Below are 21,674 nucleotides of genomic sequence, written 5' to 3' on the forward strand. Positions count from 1 at the left end.
AAAAACTGAAATGAAGAGAAAACTCTTGGTTTTTGTTGGAGGAAGAGAACCAATATAATCAACTTTGCAATCAGGACAGGTTAGGAACCACATGCTGATCTTTTGAAGGTAGAAGCTATGATTGGCATAGAAGAATATTATTGAGCAAAAGTATCTATATTTTCTTTGGTTAAGAAGACCACAACACAGCATCTTGGCCCCCATGGCTAGATTGGTAATGGTCTTTGCTGGTTTTGTGAAAGCATCTAATTTAGCAGAGAGCATATAATGTCATATAAGCAACTATATATGGTGAGAGGCATCAGCAAAATTCCTCAATTGTTCCTAAACTCAAGGTGGAGTCTTCAGTTATCTAATTCCATTCTCTGCCAAGTTTCAGAACACTAGCCACTGTTTAAAAATTATTATAAATAAAAATCTACTCTAACCCATTCTTTAAAGCCTCTCTCTGTAACTTGGTCTAGAAAGATTTTCCACAACCCCCATCCTATAGAATGTCTCCAATTTTTGACACTCACAGGTAATTCATTACCCTTGACACATATGAAATGAAGTATGAGGAGAGACGACTGTTCTTCCAGTTAGATCCTTATATACAAACTTAATTTCACCTCCATTTTTCCTTTCTTTTTTTTTTCACCCTTCCCTCCACTCCCCATACCATAGACGGCATCATTCTGCAAAATATAGATTGTGTCTTTTGTGTTTCCCCTCCTCAGTTCATTCTCTGGAGGTGAAAATTCACAAGTTATTTTCAAATATTAAATCTGTAGCTGTATGTAATGTTCTCTTGGTTCTACTCATTTCATTCTTCATTATCTCATATAATCTTTTTGCTCATTTCTTATGGTGCCAATAGTATCCCATCACAATTATATACTACAATGTGTTTAGCTATTCCTCATGTTTTACCTTTTGTAATATTTTCCCTATATGTAATCTTCATACATTTAGTTTAGGCTATAGATAATATAAAATATATATGTATTCTCTCCCCCTCTTTTGTAATTAAATAAACCCTCACCTTCTGTCATAGAAATGACTCTCTTTTTAAATAAACCCTGACCTTCTCTCTTAAAACTGATATAAGACAGAAGAGCAACAAGGACTAGGGAATTGGAGTTAAGTGACTTGCCCAGGGTCGCACAGCTATAATGTTTCTGAGGCTAGATTTGAAGCCAGGACCTCCTGAATCCAGGCCTGGCTCTATCCATTGTGCTACCTAGTTGCCCTCCAAAAAAGGAGTTCTCTTGAGAGCAGAATCCTTATTGAGAATAAGCGCATTAGAAGAGATGTGTTTTACCTGTGTTCATTTTTTTCTGTTACCATTTAAACAAAGTTCAAAGGCACAGTATTCTTTAGATTGTGAATGTGTGTATTTGAAATGAGCTTTTTATTTAGGTAAACACAGCTGTATTTGTTTCAAGGAAGTTAATTGTTTGCAGAATGCTTTGATAATGCCCCTCACTAGCAAAGAGTCCAGTTTACACTAGGTGTCCCCATAGTTGAGATTTAATTCTAACTTCACTTTGTCTTTCAGATAACAGGAAAGTAGAATAAATGAATTACTTATAAATTATCTGAACTAACAGAAGAGGAATGTTCCCAGTGTAGATCACTGGTTAGTGATTAGTTGTAACTCCCCTGAAGCTCTAAATTTCCTTTTCTGAAAGAGAGAAGAGGGGAGGAGACTAAGAAGGAGAAAGTTGGAGGATTAGGGTAGGTATGGTTGTATTGGAATTAAGCCCTATAATTGCTTGTCATAGGGAGAATGAATTGCAGCTCTTCTTCCCATCTTTTAATTGATTGTCCACACACCCTCCCAGGGGTCAAACCTTGGTCCCCAATGGACTCCAGCCACACCCTACAACTTTAAGACTGTTGTCCTAGAAGCTGTAGAGAGTCATAAGAACTACTTGATCAAGGAAGCGCAGACCTGTGCTTCAAGAATATGCTTTGACAGATATGTAGAGGATGGATTAGAGAGGTAAAAACAAAGACTAGAAACTGGGTGGTCATGTAGAAGGCTATTGCAGTAGTCCAGATAAAAAGTAATGAAAGCTTGAACTAGAGTGGTAGAAGTGGCAACTGATTATATATGTTTGGTGAGGAAGGTTATATACTGAGATGACTAGAAGGATAATGGTACTCTTGACAGAAAGTTTGGAAAAGGCATAGCTTTGGAGGGTTGGGGTGGGGTTGGATGGGACAATTAATAATTCTATTTTTGACGTTTGTGTTAAGATGGTGATCTTTGTATCATCAATCTATATCACTCTCACCAGCTGCCTTAAATATAGTCCAAAGCTCTGTCCTAGGCTGATCTTCACTTGTCTTTCTCTATTGACTCGTTGTGATCTCATTAGCTTCCTTAGATTTAAATATCATCTCTGTATAGATACCTCCTAAATTACACTCACACATGCAATCAAAACCCTGGGTCTCTCTCCTAAACTCTTTTAGATATTTAATACTTTTTTTTTGAGATGTAGACATCTCAAAATAACACTTGTAAAATCTTGTTCATTCTCTTTCTCCCTTCTCTTTCAGCCCTTATTCTGAATTTGTTTGCCTCTACATCTCTTAGCCATGTCCCCTTCTCTCTCTTCACCCAGTCATCACCCTCATTGAGGCTCCCTCATCACCTCTTGCCTGGACTTTGACAATAATCTTCTAAATGGTGTCTCTGCCTCCAGTCTTCCCCCCCACACACTTTAATCCATTCTTCACATTTCTGCCAAAATGATTTTCCTAAAACATAGGTTTGAACATGTCACTCTTCCTTCTCAGTTAACTCCCATGACTATTACCTTAAGATCAAATAAAATAACTTTTCTGCTTAGCACTTTAAAATCCTTTGCAACTTAGCCCCAAATTATCTTTTCTTAGACATTATTTCCCTTCACAAACTAAGGTTAGATCAGCTTGGCCTTCTTACAGTTACACATATACAGCACTCTATTTCCCACCTACCTTTGCACTGAATGTCTCTCCTGCCTAGAATGTACTCCTTTTTCCACCATTGATTTGGTATCCTTGGTTTTCTTCAAAATCTAGTGTTGCCTTCTACATGATCCCTTCCCTGATACTCCTCAGCTTCCAGTGCTCTCCTCCCCCCTCCCCTCAAAAAAAAAATCAAAGCCTATTTTTACGTACCTTTAAGTGTGTGTTGTATCCCTCTATAAATATAGGAGTGTATTTGCAACTAGGTGGTACTGGAGACAGTGCTAGACCTAGTCAGGAAGGCTTGAGTTCAAGTCTAACCTCAGGCACATATTAAATGTATAACCGTGGGCAAGTTTTTTAACCTCAATATGTTTCTGTTTATTTACTTGTAAAATGGAAGTAATAATAGTACTCCCAGAGTTGTTCTGAGGACTGAATGAGATAATATTTGTAAAGCACTTAACACAGTACCTGGCACATAGTAACCATGTAAAAAACACTTATTTCCCTCCTTCCTTTCTAAGTAAGCTTCTTGAGGATAAAGGTTGTTTACTTTCAGGTTCTGGTACAATGCCAAGTTCATTATTGTGTTTAATAAATGTTTGTTAATGGATTAATTCTTAAAGTATAAAAGTCCATTGGTAGTTGGTGAAATGAGATTGGAGCTTATGAATGACCAGGGTATATATATTGATCAAGATGTCATCTGCATCTAATTGAACCTATGAGGAAATGTACAGCAAGTCTTTTAAAGGCAATCCTCTAACTAAATTTGTCTCCTTTGCATGTATAAAAAGTATTCAAGCTTTCCTGAAAACTCAGTGAACCTCTAATTATTCCTATCAGGCAAGGCATAAAACAAAAAGAAAAGATCAGAGGGAAAAGTCCATGACAAGACCTTGGGTTATGTTTACAGTTAGGGATAAGACAGAAATAAGAATCCAGCAAAAGAAATTCAGAAGCAACAGACAGATAAGAGAAAAGTGGAGAGTTTTTGTCAAGACACAGGAAGGGGACACTACTACAGAAAGGTCAAGAAGAATGAGGACTGAAAAAAGACTATTAGATTTGGCAATCAGTTCATTAGCAATTTAGGAGAGAGAGTTGAAAGATGACATCAGAAGCCAAATTTCAAAAGTTCAAAAAGTAAGAGGAGAAAAAGTAGAACTATAGATAAGTCTGCATTTTAGTAATGTGACTAATCCAAATTAGTAGATAATCTCAGGATTATTTGTATTTAGTCTTAGAATGTGACTTTCTTCCTATGTTTAAATCTATTTCAGTATAACCAATGTTGAAAAGTTCAGCATTCTTTAATAAGAACAAACCACACCAAATACCTATCTCAATATAGAGTTCTCTTTTCTGACCTATTTCCCTTTTCCTTTTCTCACCCTATTACATTACAATTCAGTGCCAAAATAAAAATATCTTTCCACTCTTCCTTTATGCTATAAAGAGATACAACCCCTCAGCAAAGCATCAACCTAAACTGAACTACCTTTCTTTTTTAAAGTTTGCATTTTTCTGGAATTAGGAAGTTATGGCTTAAATATTTCAAGAGTAGTATTTCAACTGTAGTAAATACAAACAAATCTAGCAGCTATACTGCAAAAATTTTTATTATCAACTGTTAAAATTTATTAGTAAAAACCTGACAGTAAGATTCTTTTTTTTTTCTGTGACATTCAATTAATCTAATGACTTCTTAAATTTTTTTTCCTTGATATGTTTTCTAGGTTGATTGTTTTTGCTATAGTATCTTACATTTTCTTTTTTTTTTTTTTTAAACCGTTGCCTTCAATCTTAGGTTTGATACAAAATTTTAGTTCCAAGGCAGAAGAGGGTAAGGATTTGGCAATTGGGATTAAGTAACTTGCTTAGACTAACAAAACTAGGAAATGTCTGAGTCCAAATTTGAACCCAAGAACTCACATCTCCAGCCAGACCTGGTGCTCTATCCACTGAGCGACTTAGCTTCCCCTACATTAAAAAAATTTTTTTTTTCTCAGTCCTTTTACTCTGTTTAAGTATTTCCTATTATCTCATGAAGTTACTGACTTTCATTTGATCCATTATAATTTTCAGGGAGTTTGTTACTTGGGTAAGGTTTTGTGCCAAACAGTTAATTTCCTTTCCAATTCCTTTTTTCATCCTTTTCACCATAATATCTCTTCACAGGGGGATTCTTTTCTCCTTCCAGCCTACTTTCCTAACATCATACTTGTTATTATGACTGGGCTCTACAAACTTATGGAGAGGTGACCTGAATTGGACCTTTTATTGATTTCTTAGGATATTGAATGTTATGTTATTCCAGGATCTCAGGGACTGATCAGGCTCAGGATCTGCAAACTTTCAGTGCTGCCAAAGGGTTCTTATATATGGCAAAGTCTTATTGCTGTCACTCTTGACTGAGGCTGCAAGTTCTTACCCTAGGTTTGTGTCTGAGCACCAAAAGATTATCACTGAATTCAGCCACTATCAGCCAGCTGGAAAGTTCAACTGGTTCAGAGTGATGGAACTATAAGTTTCCCTTTGGTCTGGGTTTCCTGGGCTAGTTATTCTTATTAAGGCTTCAGAAAGGTTTGGATACTAGACTAAGACCTTTCTACCCTCCTGAGGTTTGAGCTTCTTCTGAACTTCCTGCTCATTTCCTGGTTAGGACCTACAACTACTTCTTACTCTATACTGCTTCCCTGAGTTGAGTGCAGGTTCTTTCCCCACTCAGTCTGGAATCTGTGACCAGGAACTATCAACTGATACCTATCCCCAACCCTACATGAAGTCAGGGTGTTCCAGTATGGGTCTAGTATGGTAATGTCCCAGTATGGCCTCAGTATACTTTCAGTTTTAGTATTCCTTGGGCTCTATTGTGCTCCCAGAGGCATGTATTTGGCCAGATCCCACCCCAGTATCTTCAGATATTTCCATTTGTCTCTCTATAGAAACTTGGGCTAGAAAAATGTTTCACTGTGACTTATTCTTGGATTTCACCATCAGAATTCAGCCCTGGTACCTTTTCTAGATTTGTTTGGAGGAGTTTTACAAATGGGGATTGTGGAATGAGGAGCTTTTCAGTACCTCCTGCTATCCTACCATTTTGGCTCTCTCTTCCCAATCTCTCTCCCACCCAGTTGCCAAAGTAATATTCCTGAATTGCAACTGTGACCATGTCATTTCTCTGCTCAAAAGTTGAGTTTTTCTGTATTACCCATATGTAAAATACTAATTCCTTTGGGATTTAAGGCCCATCATAATCTGGCTTGATTTTGTCTTTCTAAATTTACTATACATTATTCTTTCTCATCCATTAGTCTCATCAGTGTGACCTACTTGTTAATCATCACTTGTGACATTCTCTTTCTCATGTGTATTTTTATACTAACTGAATACCCATAACCTGGAATGCACTGCTTCTTCACTTATACCTCCACAAATCCCTAGTGTTGGCTAAAGCACCACTTGCTAATTCCATTCTTCTCCCCTTCCTACCACCCCAATTACCTTTTTTTGTGTGTACTTTTGTGTACAAATTAATTCCGCTGATAGAATGTAAACTGCTTGAGCAGAGATTGCTTCTTTCTTGCATTTGTTTCCTCATCATCTAGTACAGTGCCTGGCACATGGTAAACACTTAATACATATTTTCTGAATGAACAATTTTAGGATAGAATGCATTCTAGGCTTGCCAGAATGCTACAGAATTACTACAGCTATGCCAAACCATAGAGATCAATCAGTAAATCAAATGCCTGATATATGCCAGGAACTATGATAGGTAAAAATGAAATATCCCTTGCCCTCCAGGAGCTTATGTTCTATCAGGGAAAAACAACATATATGTAACAAAATAAATTTGAAATAAATTGGGTACTGGGGAAGGGAATATACTAGTATCTAGGAGATCAAAAAAGGCTTAATAATGTCTCTTAAGTACAGCTTTGAAGGAAATAAGTAGAGATAAGGTAGAAATGCATTTCTACCATGGGTGAAAGTATTGTGCAAAGGCACTTATTTGAAAGATGGAATGACACATGAGGAAAAGAGCAAAAAGATCAACTTGATTTGATTATAGAGTGCAGGAAGGAAAGTAACATGATAAAATTTAAAGGTAGATTGGATTCAGGCTATGAAGAGCTTCAAAAGCTAAACAGAGGAGTTTATACTTAATCCTAAAGGCAATTTGTTGTTCAGTCATTTTCTTACTCTTCTTGACCCCATTTGGAGTTTTCTTGGTAAAGACACTGGAGTGATTTGCCATTTCCTTCTCAGGGTCATTTTCCAGATGAGGAGCTGAGGCTGACAGGATTAAATGATTTGCCCAGGGTCACACAGCTAGTAAGTGTCTGCGGCCAGATTTGAACTCAGAAAGACTCTCCCAACCCTGCACTCTATCCACTGTGCCACCTAGCTGCTTCTAGAGGCAATCAGAGAGCCAGTAGTTTCCTGAGTAAGAGAATGACTGTGAACTGTTCTTTAGGAAAAGTTGCTTTGATGGCTGTAGATGATGAATTGGAGCATGTAGAGACTTGAGGCAGGATGAAAATTAGGAGGCTTTTTCAGAAGTCTAAATGAGAGATGATCAAGAGCCCAAACTACGTTTGTGGCTTTGAGTTGAGAAGGAGAATTATTTTTTTTTCCATATGAATTGTATAAAATATATAATGACAAGAACTGGCAATTAATTGGAAATGTATCATAAAAGAGAGTGAGGAATTAAGGATAATGCCAAGGTGGTGGACCTGGTTGACTAGAAAGATGGTGGTACTCTCAACAGAAAGAAGGGAGTTTGGAAGCAGCCTGGGTTTCAGGAGAAACATAATGAAATCAGTTTTGAAAATATTAAATTGAGAACTGTAAGGTTTCCAGGTTGAAATATCTAGTAGGCAATTATAGGTACATAATTCATGCTCAAGAGAGAAACTAGGCATGGCTATAAAATTGGGAGTCATCCACCTAGAGATGATCATTAAACCCAGAAGATAGGAGTTGCCAAATTTGGGTCAACAATAAGTAAATCATTTTGTTGAGACACAAAGTATGAAGAGAAGTAATATGAAATAAGTGTAGAAAGGTAGACCCAGATTGTGAAGGCTTTTACATGCCAAACTGCTGTGTTTGTATTTTACCATAGAGACAGCAGTATTTTAAGGTATAATAACAACAGCATTTAAGTAGTACTTTTTATGTGCTAGACACTGTATTAAGTGCTTTACAGAACATTATACATAAATCACCTTATTTGCGTCTTAAAAGACCTTGTGAGACAATTATTTACATTTTGCAAATGAGGAAACTGAGGTTTATAGAATTATCTGCTATTCTCAGAAATCAGACCTCTGTCTTCTGACTTCAAATTCAATAGTTGTTCAACTCTACCATTCTGCTTTTAGTTTTGTGACAGCTCCTTAACTGACTACACAGCAGTGAACCTTGCCTTATGATACTTGATACCTTTCCCTTATTACAAACTGGGTTCAAATTCAACAAATAAGTATTAAGCACCTACTGTGTGCTAGGCATGAGTTTGGAGTTATAGCTTTGTTTCCTTTATTTATTTAAAGTCTAGTGTTAATTGTTACTAAGATCAATTATGTCTTAATTTCCAGTGCCTATGGTAATTCTTCTCCCCCACCTTTAGATTAGTTGAATATTTGAGATACAGAAATCCATCTTATATATTTCAATGACTATATAATTCTATTCCAGAATTACTGATTTGAGTCTTAATTTCCCCAAAATCATGCTTTAGTATTTGATCTATTTTACTTCTACTTTTATCGCTTTTAAAAAATTATCATTATGCTAACACTGATATAACATCATTCACATTTATGGGGGGGGGGTTTTCTTAATAGAGTAAAGAAAAGATTTCATCCTACAGCAAAACTTCAAAAGTTGAAAGGAATGATGTGGGGAAAGAGGTGAAAGAGAAATCATCTATGAAGCGCAAATTGCCGTTTACCATTAGCCCGTCAAGAAATGAAGATCGAGATTCAGACACAGGTAGAATACTTTTTGAAGTTTTATTTACTGATAAGTAATCTTGATCATTCTCTTATCATGGTTTTTTTCTTCAATCTGTATCTCTTTTCTCCCCCACCCCTCTTCTGCCATCATATGTTACCAATAAAATGGTCTATCCATTTATAAAAAGTGTGAAGCCTATATCAGTATTTCATAATGTTGTATTGGTTGTTTCTGGCTGAAGTGATGATATTTTGTTATCACCACCAGGTGTCTCCAGGCAAAACTACATACACTGCTTCCCAAGTATTTATATATATTTCAAATAATTGTTTCCTTAATTTCCTAGAACATAATATTTTTTATCATAGCATCATAATGTAAAACATTTTTATTCTAGTTGTTTTGTGATAATAGATTGATGAGAGAATTTAGTGTTTTTTAAGTCTTCATTTGAAAAATAGTTGTTCAGGATCTGTTGATATATTTTTGAAACTAAAGACTAAAAAGCTTTAGAGATTTTAAACCTGAAACAGATTTAACCACAGACGTGGACAGTGATGTTGACTCTATCCCATATCTAAGGCATTTTTACATAATGCAACAAATTGTATGCATTTACTGATATCATTAATTCTTAAGTGTGACTCAGAGTAGAGCAGAAATTAAATAACTCTATAATGTTCTCCTAAAACTGTTGTTTAGATCCCCAAACTAGTAATCATAATTTTGCAGGATCTTAAGACTAGAAGAGATTTTTGGAGATAAATTAACCCCTCTCTTCATTTTATAGATAAGGGAACTGAGGCCTAGTGAGATTAAATATCTTGCCCAAGATTACATCATTTAATGTAAGATTAATCCAATATTATAGTATATGATTACCTGATACTTTATATCATCCAAGTTATTTTATCCTTTAGGTAAATTATTTATGAAGATTTTTCTTTGGAATGGTTCCACTTCATATAAAGAAATGTTCTTACTATCCATCTCCATGCACAAATATTTATTGCTTTATGTCATTCTAGTTGTGTTTTGATCTTTAAATTTGTAATTGTGACAAAATATCCTCTTTGGAAACCTGACTTCCTCTTTACCAATATCTCATCATATATTCAGAAAATATTTTCTGTAGTTTTAGTCAATTTTCATTTTATTATATTGCTTTGCTTATTTGGAGTTAATATATCTCTCTAAAGAAACTTTATCTTGGAGACGTATGGTTCTCATATATTGTACAAAATCAAATACTTAAACTCAAATACTTGTACTGTGTCTCCTCTTATATACTTCAATAAAATTTTGTGTACCAAAGTTTCTACATATTAAAAAATGATCATGTATTTATCCCATTAAGACTATGAAGTTTATCTTTACTGCAACTATTAAGGAGTAAATATTGAGACTCGTAGCATTTATTCTATTTATAATTTTTAGTTCCTAATGCTCCTCTTTGAATCTAAAAAGGCAATGTTGGGGACAGTGAGGTGGTTCAGTAGATTGATAGTGAAGTTCAGAAACATGAGGTCTTGGGTTCAAATGTACATTCAGATACTTCCTAATTCTGTGACCCTGGGCAAGTCACTTAACTTCCATTGCCTAGCCCTTACCATTCTTCTGCCTTGGAACCAATATATAACATTGATTCTAAGGTAAAAAATAACGGTTTAAAAAAAAGGCAATGCTACTACTAGAGAAACTAGGAAAATTCCTGGTATCTATGCTGGTCACTTAAAGAACTTCTCATTAAGAGATACATACGTGTTGATTGTCAGTGGTCATAGTATTTGTAGAGAAGGCAGTGGCCCCTCCATGGGCCCCTCCTCCTTGATTACCTTGTAGCTTCATTCCTTCTTTCCAACTCTGACTAAGACTTTCTTTTGGATTTTAGTAGTTTTTGAAACTTAAAAACTCCTAACCTTTGTTTAAATTTCTTAGTCATCAACAAATATACATTAAGTGCCAGCTATATCGAGGGCAATATACTATGTTCTATTTATGTGGAGAATGATATGGTTTAGTCCTTGATCTATAGTTCCTTTCAGCAAACCTTTATTAAGCATCTGTTCCAAACAAGACACAGTGCTGAATGCTTTGCATGCAAACATGGAGGTGGAAAAAGCCCCCAAGGATCTTAAGATCTAGTAGGGGAAATAGGTACATTGCATTAGAGGAAATGAGAAATTCAAGGTGTGCTATAAGAATATTTAAGGACCTCTTTCCTTGAGAAAGGAACACTTTCCAGTTATTGAGTACAACTTGCACAAATGTGTGGAGATTGGAAAGTGCAAGATGATCATGAACATTAAATAATCCCTTTTAACTAGAGCTTAGAGTTTAGGAAGAGTATGAAATAAGGGTAGAAAAATAGGTTTTGGCTAGTTTGTAGATTGTCCTATCATGGCAAGCTGAGTTTGCGTTTTATCTTGCAGGAACGTTTTTTAACTTCAAAGGAATTTCTTTGATCAACCTTTTGAAAAATCAGCAGGCAACAATTATTCTATTTTGCTGAAAATCTTGGTAACCACTGAAAAGTAAAACCTTTGTCTGTAGGAATTAATTTTTATTTAAGAACTTTACTGCAATGTTTGATCATCAAATGTTGTTGACTCTGGGTTTTAGAAGGCTCTTTCAATAGCACATAAGTTCTGGAAAGCTTGGAGTATAGTTCCAGTGAAACAATAATACTGCCCTAGAAGAATACAGAGAGAATTATCAGGAGTCTGGCCATTAGGTGATGGTTTCTTTGACCAAGACAAAATACTAAATGGTGTTCAGCCCTGCGAGGCTTCCTTCTGCTTCTATGATGTAACAAGTTACCAGAAAAGATGTCCAAAAATCACACAATTTTTAGAACATCTAAAGTCATTTCACTGTAAAGTGTTTATTATGATGCACATAGGCAAAAATACCAACCTGAACGTAATTGTAGCTTATTGTTGCAAAGGATGAAAAGGTAGAGAAGTTCTCTGAAGAGTTTATTAAAACCTTGAATTGAATTGACAAATATTTAGTGCCCAAAGACTGCAGTCCAAAAGTAAGACATAGGAGAGAACGGTGAGAAATATTTTGGAAATCTGATTCAAGAACAAAAAATTAAAGAGACAGAAGACATATAGATTATATAGAAGCCTGCTGCCTACAGATCATGAAAATTGTCATCAGCAATAGATTCAGGAGTTGATAGTATTACATACAAGCATATATACAAAATAATATAACCAAAAATGATATTGACTTGATGCAACAAATATGATTTTAGATGTGGGAGTCATTTCTAAACTATGGCTCAGACCATCAGCTTATTAGAACATAGTTCAAAACTAGTACCAAATTAGAAGATAAGAATGATAAGAGATGAGAGTAAGGCCAGACACATAATTAAAACTGTTCTAGCCTGAAATATTTAAAAAATTTAATGGCCCCCCCCAATGGAAAGTGGATAAAGAAAGGGTGAAACAACTTTCCAGAAAGCTTAGTGAGACCAGATCACCCTGCAAATATTCAAAGTTGAAAAAACTGGAGGGTGATGAAAAATGTAAATTAGTAGTAAGCTATTTTCCCCATCTATGACACTGGAGCTATCACATTGTTACTCTAACATCCTAATCCCAGTGTGCTTCACGAGGAAGTAGAAATGATGTTAAAGAAAATAAAAACAAGAACAACCAGATCATACCACATCTCTTCTGAAGGCAGCACAATTTGAGGGCCCTGAGGAACTGATCCTTGGAGTATATGAAAGAGAAGAAAATGACCAGACAATTGGGAAAATATCATAGATGGCATTACTATGTAAAAAAGCATCAGGTATACTGAGACTGCTTAAAAATTCCTACCTTGCTATTACTGCAAAATATTTGAAGATTGTGTGTGTGTGTGTGTGTGTGTGTATCAAGCATCAACATTCTTAGTATTAGCAAGAAATAGTAGAAATAAAAATGTTAGAAAGCTATAAGCCAGTGTTCACAAATGATATTCTATGGCATATTGCAACTTAAAATGTTTATTTGTGAATTACATTGTTATTTATTTCAACAAGTCTCAGAGCAGATTACAGATCCTACAAAATAAGTTTTGCAATTACTCAAGTACATCCTACCACTTTATATTGGAAATCCAAGTAGATGGGGAAAAAACCCTGTTATCTAGACTGACTATTAATACAAATAATGGAGAAGAGACACTTAGATTTCATATGGGAAATTGCATAGCACTCTCAACAATTTTATGTTTCTTAAATAGTAATATATGTGAATCATGGAATAATATACTATTCAAAGAATGAAAATTACATGTCATTCAAAAGGCAGTGGCGGAATTTAATAGGATATGTAAATAGACTGTAGCCATAAATTATATGCTTGGAAATAGTATAAAACATATCCTTAAAAGACACATATGTAACAAGAATGAGAAATAATAGAAAGTAATAGGTCTCTAATGCTATAATAGTCTTACGTAATATTAAGACACTTAGAGGAAGGATCCTAGCACATTGGAATATTCTTCAGTTAATATATGGGAAGATGCAGACAAGAATTACATAAGATGATGAAGTATGGATGAATGTCAGCCTACACCATTAAAGCTCCTACATATATCAGTGAAGTCACACTAAATCTATTGAAGAGTAACATTTTTCTGCTATTGCTACAACTAGATCATAAATAGAGAGGGAAAAAAAGGCAAGGGGTTCAGAGAAGTCCCCTAAGTTCTATTAAGTATATATTTGCTACCCTCCAAAATTATATATTTGGTACTTGAATCTTTTTTGTATTTATACCCAAGAATCTCTTTGCGTATCTTAAGTCAATTTTACCATTAACTTCATTGCTCATGTTCTGTTCTCTCACAAAAATTTACTACTTCGTTGGACTTGATTTTTCAGAGGATTTAGCTGTGTGTTGGGTAGATTTATATCTCTTCTTCATTTTAAAATAACTTCAGACAGACTTCTCCAATAGAAATCATCCACACTGAAACCTGATGGAAAAGTCCATAAAGTCCATATAGTAGGGATGGCTAGGTATCACAGGGAATAGAGTACCAGGCCTGGCATTAGGAGGATCTAGGTTCAAATCTAGCCTCAGAAACTTCTTGGCTGTGTGACCCTGGGCAAGTTACTTAATTAACCCTGATTCCCTAGCCCTTGTTGCTCCTCTGCCTTAGAATTGATATTAAGACAAAAGGTATATTTTTTAAGGTACAGCAAGTCATCTACCCATTCTCCGGGGCGGGAAGGAAAGGGTTATAGTTGGGAGTCTTCGCGGGCTTGGGGTAGACATTCTCCTAATTCAACAATAAGATTGAGATCTATTGGTTACCCTCAGCCTGATTCAACCCATCTACAAAGACAGTTTACTGGGATGCAACCACAGTGTATGCTACAGTTTTGGAGGGCCATAGGTGAGACTTGGGTGATAGGTAGACATCAAAGTTTTATGAGCAGCCCCAAAAAGAGTTTGGCAAGCCCTCATACCAGAGGTGATAGTCTCCCTGAATAACTCATGACACCTCAGTCAGGAAGGATAAGCAAACAGAAAAAGAATCCCATCATAATGAGGTCTAGTGGCAGAGAGACACTCAAGACACACACTCAAGATGTAAAGAATAACTCGAAATACCTATAAGCAATGCCTCAAATTCAGGTTGGACACAAACTCAAGTAGAATTCTTGAAAGAGATGGTATATGAGTTATCTTTTTTTTTAAGAGCCAAAAAACTTTTTTTATAATAAAATAACACCTGAGGGAAAAAATTGGAAAATAAATCAGACTATGGAAGAAAGAATTGGAAAAGAAATTAACAATTTGGCAAAAGAGATACAAAAAACTTGCCTAGGCAACAAGCTCTGTTTTCAAATAACTATATAAAACTATACCTTTACAAGCTGGAATATAAAGTTGTTATTCAATCCTTTTTTGGTCACATCTCTTCTCCTTTTGGGGTTTTCTTAGCAAAGATACTGGAGTAGTTTGCATTTCCTTCTTCAAACAATTTTTCAGATAAGGAAACTGAGGCAAAAAAAAGTTTAAGTGATTTGACCAAGACCACAAACCGATGGGTTTGAACTCAGGTCCTTCTGATTCCAGGGCTGGCACTCCATCCACCGTGCCCTCTAGCTGCCCCCAAAAATAAATAGTAGATTATGAAACCCACATTTTAAAATAAATTTTTACTTATTGATCTTGATAGATCTTGATTATTTATTATTTTTCTCATATTCCTCAAATCACACTTAAGAATATTAGTACATTTGTTGCTGCCAAAGCGTATATTAGAAATTTCAATAAAAAGAGTTGATACTAACAGACTATACTAGAGTGCTTGGATTTATGTTATAGTTGATGATTGATAATTTTTTATTAGATACAAGTAAACTAATAACATTTTAAAGTATTTTCTATAAAATAACTCCAGCTTTTTTTAATGGTTTTTCTCCTTTAGCATCTTGCCTGTTTATTTAAACAAAGATAAATCTGTTTTGACATGTAATAAATGGTAGGACTTAAAGCTACTTTACATGTTAATTTGAACTCAGGTTAGTCAGCAAGCATTTTAGTCCCTACTTTTGCCAGACACTGTGCTAAGCATTGAAAATACAGGCAAAAGCAAAATAGTCTCAATCCTCAGAGAGCTTATATATATCTTTTTATATATCCTTGATTCAGTAGTCCCACTCAACTTGCCTGTAGCACCACTTGCCCCCACCATCAGTCAATCAATAAACAGTAAGTGCCTACTATGTGCCAGGTAATATGCTAGGTACTGGAGATGTAAAATGAGGTGAAAGATAAGCCCTGACTCTAAAGAGCTCACATTCTAAACAGGGGAGACAACATGTGAACAAATATACACAAAATACAGGAGAATTAGAAATTATTTTTTTTTTATTTTTTAAGGAATTAGAGGGATTAGGGAAAGTGTCCTATAGAAGATGGAATTTTAGTTGGGACTTACAGAAAACCTGGCAGGTCATTAGGAGTAGAGGAGAGAGTATTCCAGACATGAATAGCCAGAGAGAATGCCCAGAGTTGAGAGAGAAAGTATCTTGTTCATGGAATACCCAGGAGGCCAGTGCCACTGGACTGAAGAGTGCATATTGGGGAAGAGGGGGCTAGGTTATGATGGTCATATTGACTGTTTTGAATTCCTATACTGCCAAAGACTTTTAATGCCAAACAGCATTTTATACTTGCTCCTTCTTTTATCTTTCTCCATTTACTTGATTGCTAAATCTCATCATTTCTGTTTTCGCGATATATATTTAAATGTTTGTGATAAATACCTTTTTGTCCTCTGACACTGCTGCCACACGTGGACCATTACCTTCTAGTTGGCCTTCCTATTTCAAGTATCTCCCTAGTCTAGTTCATCCTCCAGCCATTTGCCAAGATAGTCTTCCTAAAGCAGTGATGGGCAAACTATGGCCCACGGGCCAGATGTGGCCCCCTGAAATGTTCTATCGAGCTGCATGACATTATTCCTAATCTGACAAATACAATGAGTAGGGTAGGATACAATACAATGAAACTTCAGAAGAGTTGCCTTAGAAACAGACTGACAGGTGAGCATTTCCTTTCCTTTGCCCCCTCTTTAAAAAGTTTGCCTATCACTGTCCTAAAGCATTGGTCTAACAATGTTATTTCTCTCTTGGTAAAATCAAGTGGTTCCCTATTATCCTAAGATCAAATATAAAATCTACCTTCCTCTCCTCAATAGATTCTATGATCCAGAAACACTGATCCCCTTGCTGTATTTTGCACATGATACTCCATGCCTTTTTACTGGCTATTCTTCAAGCCTAGAATTCTCTCCCTCTTTGTCTCCACTTTGTTTTCCTGGCATTACTCAAGAGTCAGCTCAAATCTTACCTACTATATGAAGCCTTTCCCAGTATACAACACCCACCCCTCCCCTGAAATACCCTCCAATTTACTCACTATGTATTTTGTAAGTACATAATTGTTCAAGTATTGTTTTCCTGATTAAAATGGAATTTATTTGAGAGTAAGGACTGCCTTTTCCCTGTCTTTGTATTTCCATCTCATAGCCCATATAACACATAGTGAGTGCTTAATAATGCTTGACTTGATTTATATATGTATATGTTGTCTTCCTTAATAAGAAAGTAAGATATTTGAGAGCAGGGGCTATTTACCCTTTATCTAGCAGCTAGCTTGTCACACAGTAGGCACTGTAGAAGTTGGCAAAGTCCTCCCTGCTTCCATTTCTATAAATATTAAGGAAAGATTTTTAAATTATCATAAATTTGAAGTCTTTGAGCTAATCTGAAAGAGAAACTACTATCTATCAATCAATGTTTCATTTTGAAACAGTGTCCTGCTTTCTTCTTTCCAGATTAGCCCAGGAAAGATTCCTTCTTGTATTAATTAGGATGGGGACTATATTGGGATAAGAGGCCCTTGAACGATCCATATAAAAAGCTATACCCTATTTCCCCATCCCCTAATTAGAGTTATGAATCTCCCTAAGAGAAGAAAGAAGTCTCTTAGTATTATCAGTTAATGGAAGATTCTCTTTTATTCACATATGACCATCTGCAAAGAAGAAACCTTTCAGGGAATGGACAAAGAAGTGATAAAAGATTTAAGAAAAATTATTCTTTGAGGGTCTGCCAAAAGTTAAGTGATTGTTATTTGATGAAAACTGTCAAATGAAAAGTTACATAAACTCTATACCACTGCACAGTCTTGATTATCAATATTCCTTATTCAAGATCCTATAAATTATATAAATTACTTGTGTTATTAGAAAGATCTATCCAAAGACCTGAAGAAATTCTATCAATTAAAATGCTTACATTTACAATAATCCAAATTAATATAAAACAATTTTTGTTCCTGCAAGGCTTATGCCTAAAACATAGAATATATCATTTCTTTCCAGAGCACTTAATAAATGCTTGCTGATTAACTGAATCACATTATAATGCTGGTGACTTAATGTATCTATCTAGGGGAAAATGTTTTAAAAGATGACAGCAGAGAGAAGGCAATAAATGATTAATATAAAGTAGTCTATCTCTCATAAATAGCAAATACTAAGGTATCTGGTTAGGGAGATATTTGGGGATTTGAGCCATCTTTTCAAAGGCTCAATTTAGGTTACTACAAAATAATATCATAACTTCATTCTCCCAACATGTCAAACAGGAAAACTTAATACTAAGCTAGGCTGCCAGGAGTTGCAATCAAAAAAATAAATTCACCTCAAAAGACAAAATTTCCAAACAATCTTATAAAGCAGTAATCAAAAGGGCTGAAACTACAAAACTATGTATAGATCTATTTAAGACATCTCCAACAACTCGTACAAATATACAAGCCCAAGAGCCATTCCCAAAATATAATTGGTCAAACGATGTAAACAAATAGTTCTCAAAAGACAAATTGCAAAGTATTAGCAATAATGTGAAAAATTGCTTCAAATTACTAATAAAATAAAAACAGCCAAGGTTTCGTCTCATACCCAGAAAATTCATAAAGAACAAAAGATGGGAATAATCAGTTTTGGAGAGGTTTGAGAAAGGTAGAGTAACTATTAACAAAGCATAAATTGATACAACCATCTAGAAAACAATTCGTAACTATTTTTTTAAGTGACTAAAATGTTCATATGCTTTGACTTGCAATAAAAAATAAATAGGTATGTAAGGTTAGGTGGATTGCTAGATACTTAGATGGCAAGTCCTTAGGGCCAGTTATCAGAAGTCCTCAGGTTTGGGAAGGATTCCGGAGAGAAACTGACAAGTTACCACACTGATGTAACTCAGAGTTTATTTAATCTAGGACAGGTAAGGGGAAGGGGATTGGGATAATCTAACTAAGTATGGAAACTAAATCCTCCCACCAAAATCCAGTAGGTTTGAACAGATGTTATCTACACTTAATCTCTACCTACAGATCCCAGCTACCTGTAATACCCTCCTAACCAAAATTCCCCCTTCTCCCCCCCCTTTGCTAGTAATCAGAATAAGGGAAGACTGGAACATACACAGGTCCACAAGGTCAAAAAGGGAGATGTCTCACAGACAGTTGTCCTCTGGAGTTTGGAGGAGTCCCAGTAGAAAATCACAGTAGTAGCAGGAATACACAGAACAAATATAAATCCAGTAAGAGGAGTAATGGTTTAACTCACACAGTCCACCTGTAGAGTTTAAAACCAGTCTCATCCACTTCCCAGAAGATAAAAACTGCTTGTTGGGAAAGTCCCCACACACACAATTTCTTCCTCCAGAAAGCAAGTCCAGCCAACTGTCCCCCCAAAGTCACTCTCTCTGCAGGGTTCTGGGATCTTCCTGCCTCTCCTTTGGTACTTCCTGCTTTCCTTATGATTTCCCTAAAACAGACTCAAAGGTCCAGCAGCTAGGGATATAACCCAAGGAGATAAAAAATACAATGTTTCCACTGATGACAAAATATTATAGCAAATTTTTAAATGTACCAAAAAAAAATTAAAACAGAGAAGACACATTTTGGTTGGGGAAAGTCAAACAATCTTTGGTAGATCACTGTAATGGAATATTATTGTCACACACACACACACACACACACACACACACACATCTATGAATGTGAAGAATTTATTGAAACTTGGGAAAATTATGCATTGATGCAAAGAAAAGTAATTAGAATCAGGAGAGCAATACAATATAATACAACAATATAAATAGATTTTTTTTTTAATTTTTTTTTAAAACCCTTGTACTTCAGTGTATTGTCTCATAGGTGGAAGATTGGTAAGGGTGGGCAATGGGGGTCAAGTGACTTGCCCAGGGTCACACAGCTGGGAAGTGTCTGAGGCCAGGTTTGAACCTAGGACCTCCTGTCTCTAGGCCTGACTCTCACTCCACTGAGCTACCCAGCTGCCCCCATAGATTTTTTTTTAAAAGTCACTGTGTAATCATAATAAATAAGCTTGATCCCAATGGATGAGAAAATGAACCTACTTCCTTTCTTAGCAGGAGTAGGGATGTGGTGTACATATAATATCAGATTAAATTGCTATTATGCTTAATTTTGTTGAACTGAGTACCCCCCTTATTCAATTCTTTGTTATAAGCAAAAAAAGGCCTACAGCTTATTAGCCTCTCCTACTAAAGTTATAGGAAGTTCTGAACTAGAATCATACAGAATGGACAGACATGAACAGATTGGTTTCTACATTAGAGGAAAACTCCCCAAATGAAGCAATCTCAGATCCATTTGAGTAGTTGAGTATTTTGAGAGTTAAAGAATAATATTGACTACTGTGTAACAATTGCCTGTGGCTTTGTAATTACCAAATGTCTTCCATATCCAGAATACTTTCTTTCACCATACCTCTGCCTTCTGAAATCTCAAATTTCCTTCCAGTCTCACCTCAAGCACAAACTTTGTGCAGTGCAGCTATAGAATTAGTGTTTGAAGAATAACTCATAAATGTCCATCTCCAGAGAAAGACCTGTCAAATAGGAAAGAAATAGTTCATATATACATTTTTTTCTTAAGTGATGCCTTTCTTTGTTGTAGAGAAGGAAGGGAGGGAGGAAGATGCCTGAGATTTTAATGTAAAAAACAAACAAATGGATCTTTGGTGACTTTGAGAACAGTTTCCATTGATTAATGAAGTCAGAAGCTAAACTGCAAAAGGTTTAGAAGAATGAGAGGAAAGGACGTCTTATGGCCAATTTAGACAGCTATTTTAAGGGGTTGAACCTCAAAAAAGAGAGGATATAGGCTGATAGTGAATGGAAATGGATAGATCAAATTCAGGTTTTTTAAGGAGGTAGACATAAGTGTTTGTGGGAAAGAAAATGAAGATTAATGAATTCAGTTCAATAAACCAATAAACATGTATCAAGGACCTCCATGCATCAGGAATGCAAATAAGGAAAAATAAGATAAGTTCCTTCCCTGAAAGAATTTACAATTTAATGAGGGAAGACAACACAAGAAAGGAAACTGAAAAGTAGGAGCTGGAAAGAGAGTACCAGCAGGGATGTATGATGTTCTCTGGAGTTGAAACCAAGCAGAGCTGCTGATAGAAAGTGGATAGTGAATCTGGAAAGTTCAGAGCCTAAAGGAAGGCTTTGGGAGGAGTTTAGTGCTCCATATTCCAGTCAGAGGATGACTGGGAGAGATGACTAAGGGTGCTAAGTAGCAAAAACTGAGTCAGCATGATGATGAAATTTCAAGTGAAATCCTGAAATATTCCTACACTGCATATAGGGGTTGGGAATAGAAACCAAGCAGAACTGCTGGTGGAAAATGTAAAGTGGGGATAATAGAAAAGATAGTCTGCTGGAGAAGATGAAATGGAAAGCATCACTTGTGCATATAGAGGGGTTTGTCTTGGGAAAGAGAAGGGATACCTCTTCTTGTGAGTCAGATATAAACCTTTCACCAAAGGTTCACCAAAGGTTTGAGATAGGAAAGAGAGGAGAATGTGGACAGAGCTCAAGTGATAGCCTGAATAAGAACTTAAGGGGAGAAGGAGCTGGAGGTCCTTGTAAGAACAAGGATAAAGAGATTTTCAGGCAAAAGGAAAGGTAGAATGACAAGAGATTATGATCAGATAAAGGAATTTAGAGTTCATAATGGTTAAATGGAATTCCTGTGGCTGATGCTAATATCAAGGATAGGGCCATCTTTGGATAGCTGAAGTAGAGTAGAACAATAGGTCATGTGAAATTAATTTAACTCCTTTTGAATTTTTGTTTTACAGCCAAACTAGCCTTCTCTCTGTTC

The 21,674-nt window shown here is 35.7% G+C and overlaps 1 protein-coding gene across 1 annotated transcript in view; it reads left to right on the forward strand.

The window, feature by feature from the left end:
* ANKRD12 (ankyrin repeat domain 12) overlaps window positions 1-21,674 on the forward strand; it is a 225,126-nt gene that overhangs the window by 102,703 nt on the left and 100,749 nt on the right. The window contains exon 4 of the mRNA XM_044683126.1: window positions 8,808-8,955. Within this exon, the coding sequence (XP_044539061.1) occupies window positions 8,808-8,955 (148 nt within the window). The remainder of the gene's footprint in view (window positions 1-8,807; window positions 8,956-21,674) is intronic.

The sequence above is a fragment of the Gracilinanus agilis genome, chromosome 1 (assembly GCF_016433145.1).
Source record: "Gracilinanus agilis isolate LMUSP501 chromosome 1, AgileGrace, whole genome shotgun sequence".
Classification (NCBI taxonomy): Eukaryota; Metazoa; Chordata; class Mammalia; order Didelphimorphia; family Didelphidae; genus Gracilinanus; species Gracilinanus agilis.